The sequence below is a fragment of the Acartia tonsa genome, chromosome 6 (genome assembly GCF_053477335.1).
Source record: "Acartia tonsa isolate MP-2025a chromosome 6, ASM5347733v1, whole genome shotgun sequence".
Classification (NCBI taxonomy): Eukaryota; Metazoa; Arthropoda; class Copepoda; order Calanoida; family Acartiidae; genus Acartia; species Acartia tonsa.
In genome coordinates this window covers 48,415,260-48,440,889 of record NC_137265.1, presented here as the reverse complement: position 1 = coordinate 48,440,889, position 25,630 = coordinate 48,415,260, and the positions used below count along the sequence as shown (strand labels likewise).

The following is a 25,630-nucleotide window of genomic DNA, read 5'->3' as shown; positions in this document are numbered from 1 at the left end:
TCATATACAGAGGAAAAGGACTGTAAAATGATCTACAATCCGTTCTTTCTCCCAGAATATAATATAAGACCTTGAAAATGGGTGGAATAATCATTCAAAAATTTACATAATAGATTAATCAGGATTTGTGATGGGCAGGTTTTAAGCTATTTTAAAGCAGAATGTTCAAACTATATCAAAAATAGGAGTGAAATTTCGCCACCCTTTAAAATATTGAATTTCTCAGTATATTGGACTGTAAATTACACCCTATCCCAAATATATTCTTTCATTTGTTATTGAATCTTGATTGAATGGTTAAAACTAGCAGTGTTTAAACTTTTCTACCAATAATTCTATCTACAGAACCTTTAATTTTGTTTATAATCATTAAGGTTCATATTGATTTATCATTCAATGTCTTATTCCTTAAGATTCCATTATATCACCTAAACATATCATTATAATGGCTGAATTGAACTGATAGGAAACTACCGAAAGTTTGCCAAGTGATTTTTTACATGTGTGTGCACAAAATTGGAGGTTGGCAAAATTTACGTTACGGCTTAAACGCCCTTATTTCAACAAAATCCTAGTATTCACAAATGGATCATTCATAAATCACGCTTATCCTTTAAACTTTAGTAGCTGACTGTATATACCACTGGACCGATTGGCATTATTTTATGAAAAATGTTTTGTTTAAAGTTGGCAGGTTTAAGGATATTTTTAAGGACTAGATTTGCAGTGAGTTGGTAGGTGACTCTAACCCAACAAAAGAGATAGCTCACTATAAAACTTCATTCAATTGCATCCCCTACTTTTGAATAGAACGATTTTACATAATTTATTTTTAAGTTAAGTTAGCTTAATTAATGGAGAGCCTTGCATCTTTAGGTCTCGAAGGAAGAAGGAAGTTAAAAAACGAGAAAGTGGGGTGGGAGTTACAATGTATCCACCGGCGAAATAAGTGATCTACCAGGTTTTAAAAAATAGATTATGGATATATGAAGAATTTTAGGTGTAATTTGGAGCATCACTGCGATTATACTTTTTATAAAATCATAAAAAATGATATGTAGATATTATAGGCATAAAAATCCCAAACATAGGCACATATATTTTGTAAGATTTCCATTTAAAAGAAAATTTTTTAAAATAAGAGTTTAGGGGCAGTTTTTTCCTATGTCTTATTGAACCACTGCACTGCGGGGCCTAAACCTATGGTGAACTAACACTGCGTGGCTACCCAGTACCCAATAAAACCAGTAGTACCCAATGTTTTCGTTTTAATCAAAAAGTTAACAAGGGGGGGGGGGTTAGTGCTCAACAAGGAACTTGGAGAGAAAACACCTTAATTTCTCACCTGTTATGTTTCATCTCAGATTGTTTATGCCTGATCTTCTCCGTGCCAGTATACTCATATCCCCCATACCCGCTGTACCTTCCCCCTCCCTCATCCTCAGAAAATCCTCTGTACGCTCCTCCGCCCCTGTGACTGGCCAATCCGCTGTCAGCTGCGAAACCGCTGAATTCCCCGCGATCCTGGCGGCCAAGGTGTCCCTCGCCAAGGCCAAGACCAGCCACGAAACGAGTGTTCACTTTTTGATCATTGGGGTTCACACTTTTTGTACCATCCTATAATAAAAATAATATAATCAGAGGACTGTGGAAAAAAAACCTTTGAAAATCTTTTTTCACGGAAAATACTAATTAATTTTAATAGAGCCACTTTTTATTCTGATAACAACATCCATAAAAGTGAAGCTCTCTAACGGTAGGACAAACGAAAATCAACAATTGCAGGGCGTCATAACTCAATGAGTATAAATATAAATCTATAAGTTTAAACAAAGTTGTAAGTAAATTTATAAAGTAAAATTATAGCATTAATTTGAGTGTTTTTTTTGGCGGGGAGGGGGGGGGGGGGCAATTAATAGCTCCAGAAAATTTTAGATAACTATGTTTTATGGATCAGGAAAACTTACAATTTAATGTAGAACAATTAAGAGATTGCAAAAGAGACAACAAACAAACAAAAAAAAAAAATCTGGCAAAAAATCTGGTTGTTGACCAAACATGAAGAAGAATTAAAAAGAAGATAGTTAAATAAGACACACAAAAACAATTTGCTGCATTCTAAATTGCTTTCAAGTAAGTTTGCCACGGATACGGACGACAAACATTAGAGTTAAACAATAGAGGGGAAAGGGGTTAATGAATAACCCCGTGGACCCTGTGCCGACTTTCAATTGGATCTATCAAAATGAACCAATAGCGTCGTAAATAAATAAACAACAAAGTCCTTATAAAAAAAGCAAGAAGCAATTTGCTAGCAGACGAAAAAGGTCCCCAACACTGGATCCAGGTAGTTGTCTGAGTTATACATTTATACCTAATACATTTATTTTTAGAACAATAGGAATAACTGTTGACATACATTTTTAATTCTTTATGTCGACTATATGAGATTTATTAAATGTGTAATAATGTTTACAAGATATTTTCATAAGTTTAATTTAAGTACTAATTTTCTAATACAATCTATTATCAATAAATTTATCAAAAACTTGGATTTTCAAATACTTGGTAGCAAAATAATGAAAGGAAGCCTGCAGGAGATACACCGCTCTAACTCCTTAAAGACTCAAAAACTCTGATAACAAAAATAAGCAGTTGTTGGCAGTCAAACTTTGTGCCCAAAATAATCATTATTCTTCTAGCATTACAAAGACCAAATTGTGTCAAAAATGAATGATCCATATGACGTCATAAAATGAGGGAGATGAGAGGAGAAGTGGGAAAGAAAACCCCTAAAAAAAAAAAATCCCTCATTTTTATGACGTCACATTGATTATTTTTGACACAATTTGTTCTTTGTCTTCTAGCAGGTATTTGGTATTAAAATTTCTGGAATATGGGATTTTCAGCTCCCTAAATTTTTAAGATGCTTAGAACTTTTTTGTTATTGAAGCTGGAGACTTTAAATTTTGGGTATTGGGCCTACTTGTGGCAGGCTTTCAACATTTAGAGCGATGTATTGCCTGTAGGCTTCCTTTAACATTGTTAGCATATTTTAGTTATATTTGTATTTTTTTCATGAATTATGCATTTTACTACAGTTATTGCTTATACATTTTTTTTTTCTCGATGACTTGTCCCTCTCTTTAAAGCAGGCTATGTTTATATTTGTATGTGTGTATGGGTTTCTTTATCTGTGTGATCTTTATGTGTTCTGTGTGTGTGTCAGTGAGTTTGTGTGTGTCTGTGTGATCTTTATGTGTGTTATGTGTACAATTTTGGTAGTGTTTATGTGTTAGTGTTTTCCCCAGAGGTAATGCATTCACTTTCGCACATATGTATTACATTATCAAATCATCAGACCTACATATATCAATGTTTATATCTGTCTGTCCGTCTGTCTGACCTTCTGTCCGTCCGTCTGTCTGTCTGTCTGTCCGTCTGTCTGTCCGTCATCTGTACGTCTGTCTGTCCGTCTGTCTGTCTCTCCTTGCTTCTGTCTGTCCGTCTGTCTGTCCGTCTGTCTATCTGTCTGTCTGTCAGTCAGCCTGCCTGTCTGTCCGTCTGTCCTTGTTTTTGTATGTCAGTCTGCCTGTCTCTCCTTGCTTCTGTCTGTCCGTCTGTCTGTCCTTCTGTCCTTGACCAGATTTTTAACTACTAGCCTTTTATTATATTCAATGCGTAGACTAAACTAATGAAATCGCGCTTAGAACTATACTCTGCTTGCTAGATGTTAATTGGAATATGACGAGCAAAATACTGTTATCCTAGCACATCTTTCTCTTTCATTACCTTTCTTTTTTCTCTATTCATAGTAATGCTCTACAGTTTAGTCTAAAATATTATCTTTTTTTTTTCTTTAAAAAATGTATTATTTATATGCAGAGATGTATGTACACCGTTCCCAAGTGGTAATGCATTATACTTGTTTTATTTCACACATTTCTATAGTTGATACTATATGCTAGTTCATAGCAAAGCTTCCTACTTTTTAGGCGTGGCTGTACGTCCATCAAACTGTCAACTTCATTCATGTAATCCGTCAAAGAGTTTCTCTTACTAATTTTCAACTTTAAAAACACCAAACTCTTACGTAATAGACTCTGCATTATTTAGCTTTACAAATGTCTAAAATAATCAGCCATGTGACGTCATAAAAATTAGGGATTATCCATCTCCTTCTTTTGTGGTTTTCTTTCCTACTTCTCCTTCATTATACAGGGTCTATTACGTCAAAGTATGGTGATGGACGTACGGACACGCCTAAAAAGTAGAAATGCCTTGCTATGAACAAGTTTCTGCATAATTGGTTTAATGTAAGAAATGGGGATTTGTAAGACGATCAGGCAAACATCAATTTAACTACAAAATTTTCTATTTATTAATATCTTCAATACTAAACAAGGATGACAACATCCATAAAAGCGAAGCTCTGAAATGGTAGGACAAGCGAACATTAACTCTTGAAGAGTGTCATAACTCATTAATCAGTTCATAATAGTCGAAAAACTTAAAATACAGGATAGTGTTTGAGGACATACTTACATTTTTAGGACTTGATTATAGAGATAGGAATCAGCATTACAAAAATCAGATCAATCGGATAATAATATCACATACAATTTTTTAAAAAAAGTTTCAAAATGACATGTTTAAAATGAACGTACGGACATTCTGGTATTGATTATAGAGTTGCTACGCTTTCTAAATCGTACCTAAATACTACAGGAATAACGCTGCAAAGTTTGAAATCGATAGGACAATTCTAACATGTCTAAATTAACGAGAAGAGCAATCCGTTTCGGACGGACGGACCGACACTAATTATAGAAAAGCTTTGCTTTTAAAAATATCTGATATAGAGTTATCAATGTATCTTTGTAATCAGATGATTGAGCTTCGCTTTAATGGAGAATGTATTCCTTTTTTTCACACATATCTTGTATCTATATTGTGTGTCTATATATATACAAAAAATATAGAAAACGAAATCCTTGTTACACACTTTTACTTTTATATTCTTTGAAATTAAATTATGGTTTTTATGTAAAGGTAAAAATAAACAATTGGAGGAAAATGACCCGAAAATTTACAAAAATAAAAACATCCTAAAAGTTGTACAATTAAAGTGTTGCTTGTCTGAATAACTTTTCAAATCTTTGATGCTGTCATTTCATCAATATAATAATTTTTTATGTGACTACAGTTCAATGATATAGTAAGGTGTACTATTTTTAAAAAATTCTATCAACTAGAAAAATTCATGTTCAAATAGATTAAGTATAAATGTAGTATAAATCCAGACAAATACATGACCCAAGTGGTGTAGACTCTTTTCGTCTTCCTGTTCTTTTGTAGGGACTCGGCTGTGTATATATTTTCAACGCTATTAGTTGATTTCAAAGACCCAATACAAAATCGGGACAGTTTCCCCGCCTTGTGGACAGAGTTACATACATATAACACATGCCCCCTCTATTCTTTTTCTTACGTTAGGGACAAAGTATCTTTATGTTAGATCTGTATTTAAAAAAACTTACCAAATGAATGCTTGACATAGAGTCTGTTATTCCAGCTAGCTCTGAAATAAATACATAAGGTTAGAATAAGAATATGGTAAAAAGAGATGAATTAATTTTAGCATAGTGGCTATAATCAAACCAGAACGCTAGACAGTCAACCTGTTTATTGTACAAGTCTTAATTGAAGGGTAGTGTATTATTATGGGGCGTCGTGGCTCAGTGGTAACACACTGAGCTACGGTGGTGAGAGTTCGAGTTCATTTCTCCATGTGTTGACTCGAATTTCTCTTCGTAATAATAATCACGCAACTTCCCCTGGTTGTGTAAGAATTGGATTATTGAGAAAGTTTATCAGTATCACTTTTATCCCAATCTCCTCTGCGGAGAGCGTCATAAATTACAGTTTCTTAATTTGGGACACCTGCCATACTCGGCGAGGGTGAGGTAATAATGAGTAGGTAATCAATAATGGTACCCAAAATTTTATAATCTCAATCTCTCATTAGTTGGTTTCATAACTTAGATACTTTTCTTACAGCATGACTAGTTGGTTTAATCTAGTAGTGCTCAAACTTTTTCACCAATAATTCTAACCTACAGAAGGTGTAATTTTTTTCATCATCATTGGGGATGTATGTCAATTTATCATTCAGTGTCTAAAGAATACTAATGATTTTCATATCTATAATAAAGCAGATGTTAACGTCTATGAATATGACATAGCATAGAACCCTAACAGTTTTGTTAAACCCAAATTAAAATATGTTAAAACCTTGAACTAGTTAAGTTTAATATCAAGTTTACAATATTAAAAAGTTATAATGTAAAGTTCATTTAAAGCAGGGATACAGGGATAAGAAAATGTAAATTAGAAATTGCTCTCCAAATCCTGTCTTCTAACTAATGAATGGTAAAAATTGTTCAATGATATACCTCTAAGGGATCTAAAGGGATAAGACAATGGCCGATTGATTGATGTACATCCCAAATAATGATGCACAAAATTACCCCATCCCTTTTAGTGGTTGAAACTTTTGGACACTTAACAAATTAACCAACCAATCAGAATTCACTAAAGTCCCAAAAGTTGTTAAGCCAACGAATACGACAACGAGATTATTAAACTTTGGGGACTAGTCTAGTAAACAGCACATTGTCCACTCCCTCCCTCATTCCCTGATTTAAAGTGTACACGACTAAATTTGGTACATCAAAAGTTTTCTTCAAACAAAAAAATATCACAAGCTTCTTAAGCATTACGCACATCCTAAATTAAGATTAAACAAGGAGTATAAGAGTCGAAGAAAACTTGCAAGTAAATTTGTTGAAAACTGCTTGATACAGTATAATGTTTATGGACATACATACATTTTTGGGACTTGGTTATAGAGTTGCTTCGCTCATAATATTATACTTTGTTGTCCCAGGAATCAATATACCAAAATCCATTTCAATCAGATAATTAGACCACATACAAATTTGTTGTTAAAAAAGTAAAAAAATCAACATGTTTAAATGGACGTACGGACATTTTGAATTGCTACGCTTTCTAAATCATACCAAACTACTAAAGGAATCACCATGCAAAGTTTGGGATATTATAAGAATATAAAATTATAGAAAAGCTTTGCTTTTAATAAATGTACAAAAGGACAAGAAGGTAAAATAGCGCAGCTATTCTATGAATATAGTGTGGTTACACGTCACAGTCAGTCACTCTCTTGTCTTTGATGCATTTTAAAATTCTTGATGTCTATTGCGCCCTTCATATGTATTACTTAGTATTCGTTATTCACAGGGATCTAAAGGGATAAGACATTGAAAGATTAATTCATGAATACCCCCAATTAGGATACACAAAATTTCTCCTCTAATGGAATATCAAAAACATTGGTGGCAAAGTTTGGACACTAAAGATTTGTAAAACATAACCAAGTCCCCAAAAGACAGACAGCCGTTCTTTCTATTGAGTCATTGAAAATCAACCAATGGTGTCGCTTATATTAACACAGCCAAGTAGCAAAAAATAATTTAGAAGCAGACGAAATAGTTCTTTGAAATAGAAAGAGAGGTAGTTGTCTGTATATACATCTATGCTATAGATTGTTATGGAAACCGACACAACAAAACTTTCAGATATCCGAAAAATCTTGTCATGGATTTTCTAGACTTCACTTTTTATAGCTTGTCTATACAATGTTGTATGTGCATATCATATCTATTAATAATCTTTTTATAAATACTCTATGATTTATTACATTTTTTACAGTACATACATTTTGTTAGATTTGGACAGAATTAGAATTTTTTGAGTTTCCAAAACTTGAAATTTATATTTTGGTCTTAAAAGTAAAAGAGAGTATTTTTTTTATAATTAAACCTTCAAAGCTTAAATTTGGTAATAGTAAATTTATCCTACACCATTCTTTTTTCTTCAAAAATTGTCTAATAGTATACAAGCAAATAAATTTTTCCAAATTTTGCTTCTAAAAAGAATCTAAAGTATGTGCTTTTTTATTCAAATTTTCAGTGATTACATTTTTAAAGTAACAATTTTAAATTTTTAAATATGTTTCAGTTCACAAAATTAAACGGGACAGCGGAAAGTGTCATGTGTGACGTCATAGAAATACGTTTATTATCCATATCTTTTTTAAGGGTTTCTTTTTCCACGTTTCTTCTAATCCTTGCCTTTTAGGCGTATTTTTATGACGTCACACATGACACTTTCCGCTGTCCCCATTAAACATTTTCCTACTCTGATGTATTTTTATTATGATCTTAAAAATTCAAAAAAATGTTATTCTGAATTCCTCTAAAGTGTATATAGTACATGAATTTATGTTTACAAAGCCTATGGATAATAGAGGACGCCGGATTTTGTTAGTATCCGAGCACAAAAACCTGACCTTAATTCATCAAAGTTTCTGCGCCCCCAATAATTGTAGGTAAATATGCTTTACGGAAGGCAAATTTCTTTACTTTGGGGACATAAAATTTAAAGTATGTTATGATATTTTTGGCATAAGCTTTCATATTTTATGGCCAGGTTTCTATATGCAACAATGATCCAAACCTGTGGACCCTCTAATGGATAATCTTCTCTCCTACGCATATAAACATCACTTCAAACTTGGTTAAGAAGGAAATATGGACAGTTTACTTTTTGCTTCAAATATACCATCCCTACCTAAACTTTTATAAACAAAGATAATTATGTAAGTAGTTTTACTTTGTTCTCTTACGGGACATACAAACCATAGTTTTAGAGTAACTGTCATTCAAATAATCTTCCTAATATTCAGATTCTGATAATCTTAATTGATGATTATTATTAAGCTTTAGAAAATTATTTTACCAAAAAAATTAAGATTAATAGATTAATTTAAATCATTTAATGGTGAGCTAGATCAATGTGAGCCGAACCGATCTGGCTCACCACTTCGGCTTACCCCGATCTGGCTCACCACTAAAATGATTTAAAGATCCAGCTCAGGCCAATTTGAAAAAAAGGCTATTATTTAAACTTGTAAGACAATATTTTTTAAAACTATCAGTTTGATTGGAGAAGTTCTTAGAGTATTAGGAAAAAATATATAATTTTTAATTTCTATGACAATTAATTATCTTAGGGGTTGTTAGTTTGTTAAAGACTAAAGAAGAATGACTTTTTATCAGTTTCAAAAAAGACACTAAGCCTTTTTTCGAGTCACAGCATTCTTAATACCAAATTCATTCTTTTCGTTTTCTTTATAAAGCAAAAGGTGGTATGCTTTTACTTTTATATCAAACCCAATGGAAATTTGTGAATATACCTTAAACTTAGGTAAAGTTTTGCTAGCTAACACATGATACAAATCACACACCTAACTTCAATGACTTTAAAATAAGAATAAACGTACTGTCTTTTTCGTTATGTTTAAATGGGGCTTTTCCACAAGTGGCCGGTTAATTCAAAACTTGAGGGGGGGGGGGGGGGTATTTTTTATCAATCTCCGGCGGAAGACCCTAAACTTGAATTGCCCAAACCATAAATGCTACTGAGTACCCAATATAACATAACCTAACCTGACCTAAGATATTAAACCCAAAAAAAACGATAAATTACACCCCACCCTTTTTTTCAATTTGTTCTAAAATAATAATAAAATTTGTTGATCGACGCTTATATATTTGATGGGATTTAAAAATATACTGAATCTAATTAGGGGGTTTTAAATCTTTAGCACGATTCTATTTGACATGGATTTTATTCTCGGGCCCCTAAATACACCGCACAAACAATAGTACTGATAATGGACATATTCTATACGTAGAAAAGATTCGCTTTAATAAGACAAAGTGTTTAAAAAGTTGACAATGGTTAAAGAGTGACTTTCAAAATTTCATTATTAATTACAACTGCTTTATATTTTTCTCCAAATGTTAGCTTTTATTATTATTCTGTTCTAAAAGCGAAGCTTTTCTATAATTAGGGTCGGTCCGTTCGTCCGTACGTCCGAGACGGATAGCTTTTTTCGTTAATTTAGGTATGTTATCGATCTCAAACTTTGCATGGTGATTCCTGCAGTAGTTAGGTACAATTTAGAAAGCCTAGCAATTCTATAATCGTTACCAGTATATCCGAACGTCTATTTAAAATGTTTGATTTTTTACTTTATTTTATTTTTAAATTGTTGGCAAGATAATTATGTTAACAATGAGGAAGCCTAAAATGCTGCTAAAATGTCACGTGTGACGTCATAAAAATTACTATTGTTTTTTAGGTTATCTATAGCTAAAGATGGAGGAGGGGGTGGAAGCTTTCTAGAAGTTTCCTAATTTTGACCCCGAATAGTTTTAGTTAGAAATATAAAAAAGAAGGTTAATTTTTGCGCAATGTTAGAAATTCTATTTATATAATTGAAAATTTTTAACTTTAAATATAAATAGGAGTGAGAAAGATTTATTGCTTTGAAATTTTTTCCACAATAGTATAAGGTGTGTAATCACTTTCACACATGTATCAATAATCAGAACGGCAACTTATTACAACAGCAAAAGCTGCTACAATGTCAATAAAATCAAAGTTTATAAAGACATTTATTGTCTAAACAGAAAATTTATTTTTCATTTGTAAAACTAAAAAATATACCATACAACAAACCAACTTACAATTTTTTTCAAGTTTGATTAAATCTTTAGGTCGCACAGAGGTCCATTTAATTAGCAAATTTCTAAAGATGTGAATTCTGATGCTGTGAGTATTGGTGCAAAAAATATGACGTAACAAAAAAAATTAGCCAATGAGAAGCCACTATAAATTTTACCATTGGTCAATAACGGCCTCTCATTGGCTAATTTTTTTTGTTACGTCATATTTTTTGCACCAATACTCACAGCATCTGAATTCTCTGAAAGGGGGGGGGGGGTAGGTTGTGCTAAAATTCCGTGAAGATGTGAGTTTTAAGGCTTAAATCAGTAGTAGAACGATAAAATTTGTGTTAACTTATTTTTTTTTGTCTATAGTTCTATTCAATAAGGAGAATACACATATTTAAACTTAAAAATCACACCTTTACGGAATTTTAGCACAACCTACCTCCCGCTTTATTCATAATGATGATTTTGCGTATGTAAAACAATATACGGATTTGATAATATGCAGATGTGAATACACACAATCTATACGCAAATATATTTCTCTCAACAAAAATTGGGATTTTTATTCGGAAATTTTTTATGAAACTAGAGGAAAAATTTACAGTTTGTCTCAATGTTGTGCAGCATTTTTGACCGGTAAAAAAACATCAAAAAACATTTTTAGAAACTTATTTGAAGCAAGCTTAAAGTCCCTAATAAAAAATCACGTCAAACAATACAAATGACCTATGATAGGCCAGTATACATTTTGATTGACCAATGGTAAAATATCTTTTGTATTATTTTTTTGTCATTTTTAATGGGCACTTTAAGATGATTCATTAATTATCTAAAAATTTTTCATTTTATCTTTTACAAGCCTTTTTCATTGCTCGATTACTTATGTTCCTTCATAAATTGTACAAGTTGAAGTAAATAAATTCTATAGTACCTAGCGAGAAGGATTAAAAAGTCAAAAACGAAGCTGATATAAAATGTGCCTATTCTTAATCATATTTTTCTTTATATTTATGTTTGAAATGAATAAATGGGTTCCAGGACAAACACAGGAGTCCCAAACACAGGAGTAAACAAACGCAGGGGTGTTAAAATATTAATTTAATTAAGTATTTCTACACAAATTAGGTTAGGTTAAGATATAAATGTACAAATAACTGCAGGGGCGTCCAAGCTTTTTATTTTGGGGGGGGTAAAATTTTTTTTAAGGGGGGGGTAATTTGGTTTTGGGGGGGGTAAAATGGCGCGCGAAGCGCGCCGCAAATTTTTTTTACCCCCCCCAAAATTTTTACCCCGGGGGTAAAATTTGCTTGGGGGGGGTAATTACCCCCCCTGAAATCTGTTGGGTAAAATTTTTGGGGGGGGTAATTTAAATTTTATAAAAAATTTAGTATTAAAAATGCGCGCGAAGCGCGCAAAAATTTTTTTTGTTAAAGATTTTCTATTTTGGGGGGGTAAATACCCCCTCCAAAATCGTTGGGGGTGCCTACGGCACCCCCAAGGTAGGGGTAATTTTTTTTTGGGGGGGGTATTGTTCACAAAATTTTAGGGGTGCCTACGGCACCCCCAAAATCGTTTGGGGGTGCCAAATGGCCCATTACCCCCCCCCTTGGACGCCTATGCAAATAAGCCCCCCGCATAGGTTAGGCATTAAAAAAACCTAAAAGATAGTCTAAAATAGGTAAGGTTAGGTTAAGTGTCCACTCCTGCGTTTGGGACTCCTGCGTTTGTCCCAGGACTAATGAATGTATTGCATAGAATTAACACAAATATTGTAAATTATAACATACATTAAAAATACATTTCATTCAATAATTGTAATATTAAAAATTAATATTTTAATTAACATTTTGCAGGTCAAATAAAAAAAATTAATGCTTTGGTTTTAAAATATATTAGAATAGGTATAGAACCAATACGTTTAAACTGAAAAAAGTTTTAGTCACAAACATTTTTCTGTAAAAAAACTTTATTTATTGTATACTAGTTTTTCAATCTATCTTAATTTATGTTAGTTTGACTTAACAAAGGTGTTTGATAGTATTATTCACTCTTTCCATTCCGAAGATATCTTTAATTATGGTCGGTCTGTGCGTCCACATGGAAATAGTACTTTTGGAATAATGATTGGTAGGGTAAAAAGGTACAAAATATAAAGCAAGCATCTCTATAATCAAGACATTAAGCAGTATATTGTTTTTATGCAATTTATAACAAATTGACAATTTTTTAACTTATATAATTGCTTTCAAATTTCTGATACAATGTTTGATCGTTTGTCCTACAATCTAATTTTAAAGTATATATTTTTATGATACATGTTATCCTTGTTTATATTCATTTAAGTATTCCTATTTATAAAGGTTTAAGATGTAAGTTATCTTTTTGCTTTTTATTTTTTGGGAAGCCTTCTTTCCTAAGAATTTGTAGTCTATGGCCTGTAAGTTCCTGCCTCTAAAAAGTATCATTGAAAATAGACTACTAAGTAAATTTTAATACACATATTATACTTTGATGTATATTTCAATGCTAAAGGGGCGCTCACACTTATAACCTTGTTGAGCAGTAATAAATCACCACCCTCCCCTTTCCTCCACCAAAATTATTATAAATAAATTCAAAATACAGGTAATTTGCTAGTTTATTACTAAAGGTCATGGTAGGTCTAGGTAGCATAGGAAAAAAAAACTCCTCCAACCTTTTTCATTTTAATAAAAATAAAGGGGGGGAAGGTGTCAGGGCTCAACCGGAAATTTGTGCAAAAGCACTGCTAAAGGTTAATAGGAAAATAGATCTTTGTAAGCTTTATCTGCCAACCTTTGATATCTGCCTCTTTATCTGTGACCGGCTTATCCACATTTTCCTTATACTAGAGTTTTAAATAATAAAGTTAAAACCTCTCACCCACTAATATTTGTATCTTAACATGTTTAAAGCAATATAAGACCAAAGCTAAACTTTTCAAATTTTAAAGACTTGTCAAATGTTTTCATGTGTTAATTATGGCTATCAGACAAACAAATTTTAACAAAAAAAAGGTTAGAGAATAGCTACTACACTAAAAGAAATTTTAAAATTGATTAATTAATTAGATATTAAAAACTAGCAGCTATGCCACTAGAGGACTCTAGGGGCACTTGCGGTGGGGAAATGTTAATTGTTGACCCCTCCGTTTTCAATGTCAGTTTTAATTGTAATTTTAGTTTTGGAAGGTACATTTTTTCTATCGTCGATTGACCTATGTGAGGCTGCATTGCAAAAAGAACCATATTGGTTCAGCAGTTAGCGAGATACCTTAGTACAAACATAAAGACACATAGACTCAGAGACATCCTATTACTTCTATATAAAAGATAATCAAATGTTTTATTAATCAGATGTAATTAAAAAAAAAATTAAGTACCTCCACTAAGGAACCCCCACTACTTTCTGTTAAAAAAAAAATAAGTACCCCCACTAAGGTGCCCCAACTACTTTCTATTAAAAAAAAATGTTTTTTTTTGTTTTTGGGGAGTTGGGGGTGTCCCACCCCCCAAGAAAATAGCCTAAAACCACCACAGGACCAGTAGGTATATACCCTGAAGAGTACAATCCGATCGGTTCAGTGGTTACCGAGATCTTAAGGGACGGACGGACGGACAGACAGACAGACATCGTTCTACTTTGTATTATAGATATCTACATTAGAGTGGGTAGAGGGTCATTTATTTCAAAAATTCTTACTAGGAAAGGAAAATGATAGCTAACAAATCCTAAGTTTTATTTCCTTTGTGTAAAATTTGTGCCTTACATGACTTAGTGACAACAGAACAGTCACACACAAAGAGAGCAGGGGTCTCAAGGGATAAGACAATGGCCGATAAATAGATGTGTATCTCTTATGATGTTACACAATATTACTCCTTCAGTAGATTACAATTAGTGAATGAGACGTTTGGACTCAACTTAATGAACCAACCAATCAACATTCAATAAAGTTCCCAAGGTTGTTAAGCCAACGAATAGGAAAATGTTATCAGAAGACCTAGGGGACTATTGTAATAAACAGCCAAGTGTCCCCTCCCTCCCTGCAAAGAGAGACAATAACCCCATGTAGAACAAAAGACTTCCTTGCAAAATTATGTTGTTAATTATACTGTATCAAATATAGTGTCAAAATTAGTAGGATCTTCATAGTTTTGAATTTTATTAATAGTGGATAGTGTAGAGAACCTACTTTTTCCGTCTGTCTGTAAGACCGTCTGGTTATGGGAAGGATAGGATTTTTACGGCTCCTATCATTTCTTATTTTCTTGTTTGCTATTTCAGATGGACTGCTTTTAAATTTTGAATAAAATAATTCGTCTTACTTGTAGAACATCTTCTATAAACAGTAAGTTTTTGTCTATTTATGTATAATTCAACAGCAAAGACTTGATTTATTTGCTTCGCTTCTAAAGTTATACCATATTTAAGTTTTTGGTTAGTAAATCATCTTGTAATCAAACTTCTTGAAGGGAGGTTCTTCTTTTTTCCGTATTATAAGACTTAAAACAAGGATGACAACATCCAGAAAAGTAAAGCTCTGAAACGGTATGACATTAACTCTTGTAGAGTGTCAAAACTGAATATACAAAATATAAATATACAAGTTTAGACAAAATTATATGTACATTTGTTGCAAAATACAGAATACGGTTAAAAGACATACTGACATTTTTAGGACTTGATTATAGAGATGCTTTTAATATTGTGCCTTATTGTAATCGGAATCAGATCAATCGGATGATTATATCACATAAAAAACTGTTGTTAAAAAAGTTAAAAATCAACATGTTTAAAATGGACGTACGGACTTTCTAGTGAAGATTATAGAGCTGCTTCACTTTCTAACTCGTACCTAACTCCTATAGGAATCACCGTGCAAAGTTTTTAATTATTCACAGAGAGACAGGCGAATATCGATTTTTTTAAAGATACAATTAATGGAACACATTAATTTCTTTAAGGTAAATGTTTAACACTTGTTGTCGAAAATTAATTGTTCCTTATCCTTTTCCTCGAAACGGTCATATTCATTCATTCTACACCCACAAACTTTGATATTTAAAAGAAGTAAAGTGTTATTGTTTATCGCATAAGATCTCGCTAACCACTAAACAGATTGAGTTTTCGATTATAAGAAAGCTTCACATACTTCCCGTACTGGTTTTATTATAAAATCGTTGGATGTTTCCAGGTACGTTTTAAATTAAATATTATTTAGATTTATTCAACTTGCTGATTATACCTTATACCTAATTTTATTGACATGTCATGCGCTACATATGGATATAAATATCCTTGCTATATTAATTATTACTTGTTGATTATAGCATAATATGGCTGCGCTACAGGTAATAACGAAATTAATTCGAAAAAAAGCCCAAATCTATACGAATTTTAAGCTGTCGTTGGGGGGGAGGGGGCACATAGTCAAATTGATGGCCTCTCTATTTCCCCCCCCCCCCCCAATATTAATTTAGATTTATTTCGCTTGTTGGTTATACCTTATACCTGATTTTAACGACATGTCATTGTGCTACATATGGATACAATTATCCTTGCTTTAATTATTACGGGTATAGTCCTTTCCATGACATCGCTCCATATGGGGCGATGATTTTCTATAGCTCCTTCAAGGAGCTATAGCATAGCCTCTTATCATATGGAGCGATGTGAAAGCCCCTTTTAAGGAGCGTTCATATCGCCCCTTATGATAAGAGGCTATGCTATAGCTCCTTCATGGCCTCTTAATAGCTCCTTTGAAGGGGCGTTAATATCGCCTCTTATGATAAGAGGCTATACTATAGCCCCATGATGGCTCCTTCATAGCCTCTCCATCGCCCCTCCGTAGTCCCTTACCTTAATTTATATAACATCCCACTTGATGGCCCCTACATCGCTCCTCCATCGCCCCTTCTCCAAATTTATATTACATTGTACTTTGATGGCCCCTACATCGCCCCTCCATCGCTCCTACATCGCCCCTCCATCGCTCCTACATCGCTCCTTCATCGCTCCTTCTCCAAATTTATATTAAATTGTACTGTGATGGCCCCTACATCGCTCCTACATCGCTCCTTCATCGCTCCTACATCGCCCCTTCATCGCTCCTTCTCCAAATTTATATTACATTGCAACTTGATGGCCCCTACATCGCTCCTCCATCGCTCCTTCATCGCTCCTACATCGCCCCTTCATCGCTACTTCTCCAAATTTATATTACATTGCAACTTGATGGCCCCTACATCGCTCCTCCATCGCCCCTTAATAGCCCCTTACCTTAATTTATATAACAAAGCTCCTATATGGCCTCTCTATCGCCCCTTAATAGCCACTTACCTTAATTTATATAACATAGCCCTACATAGCCTCTCCATCGCCCCTTAATAGCCCCTTACCTTAATTTATATAGCATAGCCCCTACATAGCCTCTCCATCGCCCCTTAATAGCCCCTTACCCTAATCTATATAACATAGCCCCTACATAGCCCCTTCATCGCTCCTTCTCCAAATTTATATTACATTGTACTTTGATGGCCCCTACATCGCCCCTACATCGCTCCTCCATCGCTCCTTCATCGCTCCTACATCGCCCCTTAATAGCCCCTTACCTAAATTTATATAACAAAGCTCCTATATAGCCTCTCCATCGCCCCTTAATAGCCCCTTACCTTAATTTATATAACATAGCCCCTACATAGCCTCTCAATCGCCCCTTAATAGCCCCTTACCTTAATTTATATAACATAGCCCTACATAGCCTCTCCATCGCCCCTTAATAGCCCCTTACCTTAATTTATATAGCATAGCCCCTACATAGCCTCTCCATCGCCCCTTAATAGCCCCTTACCCTAATCTATATAACATAGCCCCTACATAGCCTCTCCATCGCCCCTTAATAGCCCCTTACCTAAATTTATATAACAAAGCTCCTATATAGCCTCTCCATCGCCCCTTAATAGCCCCTTACCTTAATTTATATAACATAGCCCCTACATAGCCTCTCAATCGCCCCTTAATAGCCCCTTACCTTAATTTATATAACATAGCCCTACATAGCCTCTCAATCGCCCCTTAATAGCCCCTTACCTTAATTTATATAGCATAGCCCCTACATAGCCTCTCCATCGCCCCTTAATAGCCCCTTACCCTAATCTATATAACATAGCCCCTACATAGCCCCTTCATCGCTCCTTCTCCAAATTTATATTACATTGTACTTTGATGGCCCCTACATCGCCCCTACATCGCTCCTCCATCGCTCCTTCATCGCTCCTACATCGCCCCTTAATAGCCCCTTACCTAAATTTATATAACAAAGCTCCTATATAGCCTCTCCATCGCCCCTTAATAGCCCCTTACCTTAATTTATATAACATAGCCCCTACATAGCCTCTCCATCGCCCCTTAATAGCCCCTTACCTTAATTTATATAACAAAGCCCCTACATAGCCTCTCCATCGCCCCTTAATAGCCCCTTACCTTAATTTATATAGCATAGCCCCTACATAGCCTCTCCATCGCCCCTTAATAGCCCCTTACCCTAATCTATATAACATAGCCCCTACATAGCCTCTCCATCGCCCCTTAATAGCCCCTTACCTAAATTTATATAACAAAGCTCCTATATAGCCTCTCCATCGCCCCTTAATAGCCCCTTACCTTAATTTATATAACATAGCCCCTACATAGCCTCTCAATCGCCCCTTAATAGCCCCTTACCTTAATTTATATAACATAGCCCTACATAGCCTCTCCATCGCCCCTTAATAGCCCCTTACCTTAATTTATATAGCATAGCCCCTACATAGCCTCTCCATCGCCCCTTAATAGCCCCTTACCCTAATCTATATAACATAGCCCCTACATAGCCTCTCCATCGCCCCTTAATAGCCCCTTACCTAAATTTATATAACAAAGCTCCTATATAGCCTCTCCATCGCCCCTTAATAGCCCCTTACCTTAATTTATATAACATAGCCCCTACATAGCCTCTCAATCGCCCCTTAATAGCCCCTTACCTTAATTTATATAACATAGCCCTACATAGCCTCTCCATCGCCCCTTAATAGCCCCTTACCTTAATTTATATAGCATAGCCCCTACATAGCCTCTCCATCGCCCCTTAATAGCCCCTTACCCTAATCTATATAACATAGCCCCTACATAGCCCCTTCATCGCTCCTTCTCCAAATTTATATTACATTGTACTTTGATGGCCCCTACATCGCCCCTACATCGCTCCTCCATCGCTCCTTCATCGCTCCTACATCGCCCCTTAATAGCCCCTTACCTAAATTTATATAACAAAGCTCCTATATAGCCTCTCCATCGCCCCTTAATAGCCCCTTACCTTAATTTATATAACATAGCCCCTACATAGCCTCTCAATCGCCCCTTAATAGCCCCTTACCTTAATTTATATAACATAGCCCTACATAGCCTCTCCATCGCCCCTTAATAGCCCCTTACCTTAATTTATATAGCATAGCCCCTACATAGCCTCTCCATCGCCCCTTAATAGCCCCTTACCCTAATCTATATAACATAGCCCCTACATAGCCTCTCCATCGCCCCTTAATAGCCCCTTACCTAAATTTATATAACAAAGCTTCTATATAGCCTCTCCATCGCCCCTTAATAGCCCCTTACCTTAATTTATATAACATAGCCCCTACATAGCCTCTCAATCGCCCCTTAATAGCCCCTTACCTTAATTTATATAACATAGCCCTACATAGCCTCTCCATCGCCCCTTAATAGCCCCTTACCTTAATTTATATAGCATAGCCCCTACATAGCCTCTCCATCGCCCCTTAATAGCCCCTTACCTTAATTTATATAGCATAGCCCCTACATAGCCTCTCCATCGCCCCTTAATAGCCCCTTACCCTAATCTATATAACATAGCCCCTACATAGCCTCTCCATCGCCCCTTAATAGCCCCTTACCCTAATCTATATAACATAGCCCCTACATAGCCTCTCCATCGCCCCTTAATAGCCCCTTACCCTAATCTATATAACATAGCCCCTACATAGCCTCTCCATCGCCCCTTAATAGCCCCTTACCTAAATTTATATAACAAAGCTCCTATATAGCCTCTCCATCGCCCCTTAATAGCCCCTTACCTTAATTTATATAACATAGCCCCTACATAGCCTCTCAATCGCCCCTTAATAGCCCCTTACCTTAATTTATATAACATAGCCCTACATAGCCTCTCCATCGCCCCTTAATAGCCCCTTACCTTAATTTATATAGCATAGCCCCTACATAGCCTCTCCATCGCCCCTTAATAGCCCCTTACCCTAATCTATATAACATAGCCCCTACATAGCCTCTCCATCGCCCCTTAATAGCCCCTTACCCTAATCTATATAACATAGCCCCTACATAGCCTCTCCATCGCCCCTTAATAGCCCCTTACCCTAATCTATATAACATAGCCCCTACATAGCCTCTCCATCGCCCCTTAATAGCCCCTTACCTAAATTTATATAACAAAGCTCCTATATAGCCTCTCCATCGCCCCTTAATAGCCCCTTACCTTAATTTATATAACATAGCCCCTACATAGCCTCTCAATCGCCCCTTAATAGCCCCTTACCTTAATTTATATAACATAGCCCTACATAGCCTCTCCATCGCCCCTTAATAGCCCCTTACCTTAATTTATATAACATAGCCCTACATAGCCTCTCCATCGCCCTTTAATAGCCCCTTACCTTAATTTATATAGCATAGCCCCTACATAGCCTCTCCATCGCCCCTTAATAGCCTCTTACCTTAATTTATATAATCCTTACCTTAATATATATAACATAGCCCCTACATAGCCTCTCCATCGTCCCTAAATAGCCCCTTACCCTAATTTATATAACATAGCCCCTACATAGCCTCTCCATCGCCCCTTAATAGCCTCTTACCTTAATTTATATAACATAGGCCCTACAAAGCATCTCCATCGCCCCTTACCTTAATTATATAACATAGCCCCTACATAGCCTCTCCATCGCCCCTTAATAGCCTCTTACCTTAATTTATATAACATAGCCCCTTCATAGCCTCTTCATCGCCCCTTACCTTAATTTATATAACATAGGCCCTTTATGGCTCCTGTACAGCCTCTGTAATTGTATTGCCCCTTCATTATAGAAGGTAGGGCATTAAGGTAAGGAAGGAATGTGACCCTCTACAGTTTTAAATTTAAGTTTTAAAAGGATGACAAGGATGACAACATTTATAAAAGCAAAGCTCTGAAACGGTAGAAAAAAGTTTAATGAACATTAATAATGTAGAATGTCAGAACTGAATAGTCAGAACATAAATTTAAAATTCGAAACAAAATTGTAAGTAAATTTATTGAGAAATTGCTTACATGCAGGAAAATGCTTAAGGACGTACTCACATTTTTTGGACTTGTTTATAGATATGATTCGCTTATAACATTCTATTTTGTTGTCCTAGGAATCAGTATCCCAGAAATCAGATTAATCGGATAATTTTGATACATAAAAATTTGTTGTAAGTTAATAATTAGTATGCTTAAAATGGACGTACGGATATTCTGATAATGATTATAGACTTTCTAAATCGTACCTTTCTACTACAGGAATCACATGCCTAAATTAACGAAAATAGCTAACCGTTACGGACGTACGGACTGATCCTTAATATAGAAAAGCTTTGCTTTTAAAAAGTTAAAAAGATTTTTTGAGGGGATGGGGTAATATTTTTCTTGGGGTGAATTTTCTGGGAGGGTGGAGATACCCTCCCTCGAAATAATTATAAACCCTCTATGAACTTAAAAGAAGCTTCACTGTAAAGGAGAACCATATAGGTTCAGCGGTTAGCTTTTCTACAGACAAAAAAAGATTACTACTTTATATAATAGGTTATGAAAAAGGAAAAAAAAGCAAGATAACAAGGATAACAACATTCACAAAAGCAAAGCTCTAAAATCAGGAGGTCAAACATAAATTTTGTTAAAATTAGCGTAAATCTATAATACAAAGTAGAATGATGTCTGTCCATCCGTCTGTCTGTCTGTTTGTCCGTCTGTCTGTCAGTCCCTTAAGATCTCGGTAACCACTGAACTGATTATATTCTACTATTCAGGGATTATACCTACTGGTCCTGTGGTGGTTTTAGGCTATTTTCTTGGGGGGTGGGATACCCCCAACCCCCCCAAAAACAAAAAAATCCCCCCCCATTTTTTTTTTTGCTGAAGATTTTCTTGGTCCTATTACGAATTTCGCCAAAAAAATTTTTTATCACCTCTTGGGGTAAAGCCCCTAGAGGCTAGGGGCGAATCTGCTAGTATAGAATATAGTAAAAGGGCATAATTTTATTTTTAGTATTTGATTATAATACTAAACCTTGTTGTCCTAAGAAACATTACTCCAAAACCCAGATTTGTATATTTATATCTTAACCTAACCTAACCTGTGTAGAAATAACTAAACAAATGTTGTTGAAACCTAATTTTTAAGATATTATAGACACTTCTGCGTTTTACTTATATAATGTCCACTCCGACATTTGTCCGAAATATCCTGCGTTTGTCCACGTTAGTAAGGCTTTCTGTTCTGAAACTTAAGATCTCAATAACTACTAAACAGATTGCGCTTTCTATTTCAGGTAAGCTTAATATTTGTCTTGTAATGGCTTTAGGCTATTTTATTTTAAGTCGAGGGATGGTTTTAGGCTATTCTATTTTAAGTCCTGGGAAGGTTTTAGGCTTTTATTCATTCCCCTTTGAATACAGAGCCAATAGATGCTGGGGGCGTAGCCGCTAGTCGATATACAAAGTTTTTTTTTGTCTGTAGCAAAGGATCTCGTTTGCTCCTAAACCGATATGATGTATGTCTGTCTGTCTATATCGTAGGATCTTGCTAACCGCTGAGTCCTGAGATGATTTTAAGATAGTTTATTTTTTTTCCTTATAATAAAATAACAGGATATTTGTCCATAAAAAGCGAAGCAATATCTTAATTTTTGTTGTTGGAACTGTTATTCAGTTGATTATACCGAGGATCTAAAGGAATAAGACAATGGCCGATAAATTTTTATCCTTCCCTAATAACGATACACAAAATTGCAACACTACAACCAAAATATGACAAAAGTCCCCAAAGTTTTGAGCCAACGAATAAGAAAACTTCATTATAAAACTTTGGAGACTATTGTAAAAATTGCCTAATGTTTCCTTTCTCCCTGAGATTATACAGACTATCCTTAAACTAATATTTACATTAAAGTAACAGGATGTTTATCAGTATCAACTGAACCGATATGCTTCTCCTTTACATTGAAGCTTATTTTACTACCAGGAAAAGTTTTCATTTTGGGGAGGGGACCAACACTTTCAGCCCCCGGAAGGTATCACTTCCCTTAAATTCTTAACCTTCCCCCTCCCCCCCCCTCTCCACCACATCTATTCATTAAAGTACTCCTAGGGTCATCTATGGGATTAGCCGTTAGTGACTTAAAAATAATTCAAGTGCAATGATATATTTACCAAATTAATACGATAATTTTGTATACATTTTTTATGAAAAAAAATTATTTTGCCAAAGGCAGCCAAAAAATAAGCAGCAAATATTTCAAAAATGCTCTGATAATCAGAGATCTACAGGGATAAGACGAGTGTCGATAAAATGATATATATACATATATACAGTGTGTTTTTTTATGAGAACTTTTTTGAAAGCAATTTTACCTTACTTATAGTTATCAGAATTTAATGATTAATGGCTTATTCTCTTCTTTTTTTATAACCTTTAATAGAAAAGCAAAAAATATTTCAGTTTTTATTCAAAAAGTACAGTAAATTAAAAAATTTAAATCTTAGGTGTCAACATCTAAAAATGGTTTTAGTGCATTTTTCTTATAATCTACCTTTGCAAGAATGGCTGCAAAACGCTTCAAAGTTGAGATATAGAGCTAAAAATTTATATAGATACTATTTGTGACATGTACTAGAACATTTTGAAATTTGAAGGCCATATCTCAACCAGGGAGGGAATACTGGCCCCCCAATGTACTCCCTCCATTCTTGGAAAGGGTAGAAGATTTGAGCATTAGAAAAATGCGCTAAAACCATTTCTCGTATTCATTTGAATCCGGTGGATAGGAACCGGTTCTCATCCATACGAAAAAACTATGTCTAGCATCGTATTATATCCAGCTTTCTACGAATATAGATATGTACAATCATAAGATTAAACCCAGTTTTTTTAGCCGGTGCCTTCGGCACCTCGGGGCTAAAAAAACTAGTTTTAATCTCATAATTGTACTTTCTATATCCGCGGAAAGCCGTTTATAATACGATGCGAGAAATAACTATTTTAGATGTTGACACCCATGTTTTGAAATTTTGAATTTACTGTACTTTTTAAATAAAAACTGAAATATTTTTTTGCTTTTCTGTTAATGGTTATAAAAAACGAAGAGAATAAGCCATTAAATTCTGATAACTATAAGTAGGGTAAAATTGCTTTCAAAAATGTTCTCATAAAAAAAACACTTTATATATATGTATGTTTATATATTAATTATTCCCATTGATGATTCACAAAATTACCCCTTCTTTAGTTTAGAATTAGTGGTTGAAACATTTAGACACTCAACTTAATGAACTAAACAATCACTAAACAATAAAAAGTCCCCAAGGTTGTTAATCTAACGAATAAGAAAACGGTATTATAAAACTTTGGAGACTAGACAGCACTCTTGGATAAGCCAACTTATAACACTTTGGGAACTATCCCAATCCTCCCTGGCGAAATGACAATGAGATTTTTTGGTAAATTTGTGGCAAACTTTATTCTTAATAAATTAGCACTTGCCAAAATTATACTGGAGAGATATTTCATTGAAGAATAAATCTTTTTTTTTGCCCAAACTTTTCGTCAGCCAATAATAACAGATAAGTTAAACATTGTAAAAATAATATAGTAACTTAACTCGAGTTGTCGAGAAATTAGGTCCTGAGATGGTTTTAGGCCTGGAAAGGTTTATAACAATTTTATCTGTATTTCTTAAAATAAATTAACAGAATCTTTGTCTGTATGTATGAATGTCTGTCTGTACCGAAGGATCTTGCTAACCGCTGAACCAATATGGTTCTCCTTTACAGTGAAGATTCCTATAGGTCCTGAGATCGTTCTCCTTAATAGGGTAGCTTCTCATAGGTCCTGGGGAGGTTAATAACTATTTTATTTTAATCCTTATAATAAAGTAACAGGATCTTTGTCTGTATGTATGTCTGTCTGTACCTTGCTAACCACTAAACCGACATGGTTCTCCTTTACAGTGAAGCTTCCTATGGGTAATGAGATGGCTTTAGGCCATTTTATTTTTATTCCTTATAAAAAGTAACAGGATCATTGTCTGTATGTATCAAAGAAGATCGCTAACTGCAGAACCGATATGGTTCTCCTTTATAGGGTAGCTTCCAATAGATCCTGGGAAGGTGTATAACTGTTTTGAAGGAGGATATAAGGGGCTATTAAGGGGCGATGGAGAGGCTATATAGAGGCTATGTTATATAAATTAAGGTAAGGGGCTTTTAAGTGGCGATGGAGGGCTATTAAGGGGCGATGGAGAGGCTATGTTATATAAATTAAGGTAAGGAGCTATTAAGGGGCGATGGAGAGGCTATGTAGCGGCTATGTTATATAAATTGGCTATTAAGGGGCGATGGAGAGGCTATATAGGGGCTATTTTATATAAATTAAGGTAAAGGACTATTAAGGGGCGATGGAGAGGCTATATAGGGGCTATGCTATATAAATTAAGGTAAGGGGCTATTAAGGGGCTATGTTATATAAATTCGGGTAAGGGGCTATTAAGGGGCGATGGGGAGGCTATGTAGGAGCTATGTTATATAATTAAGGTAAGGGGATATTAAGGGGCGATGGAGAGGCTATGTAGGGGCT

The 25,630-nt window shown here is 34.8% G+C and overlaps 1 protein-coding gene across 1 annotated transcript in view; it reads right to left on the bottom strand.

Moving 5' to 3' along the window:
• The window catches only part of LOC145323411 (uncharacterized), a 69,853-nt gene that overhangs the window by 40,198 nt on the left and 4,025 nt on the right, over positions 1 to 25,630 (bottom strand). Inside the window, exons 2-3 of the mRNA XM_080165828.1 lie at positions 5,541 to 5,581; positions 1,346 to 1,617 (exon numbers count right to left, since the gene is read on the bottom strand). Coding sequence (XP_080021954.1) covers positions 1,346 to 1,617; positions 5,541 to 5,581 — 313 coding nt within the window. The remainder of the gene's footprint in view (positions 1 to 1,345; positions 1,618 to 5,540; positions 5,582 to 25,630) is intronic.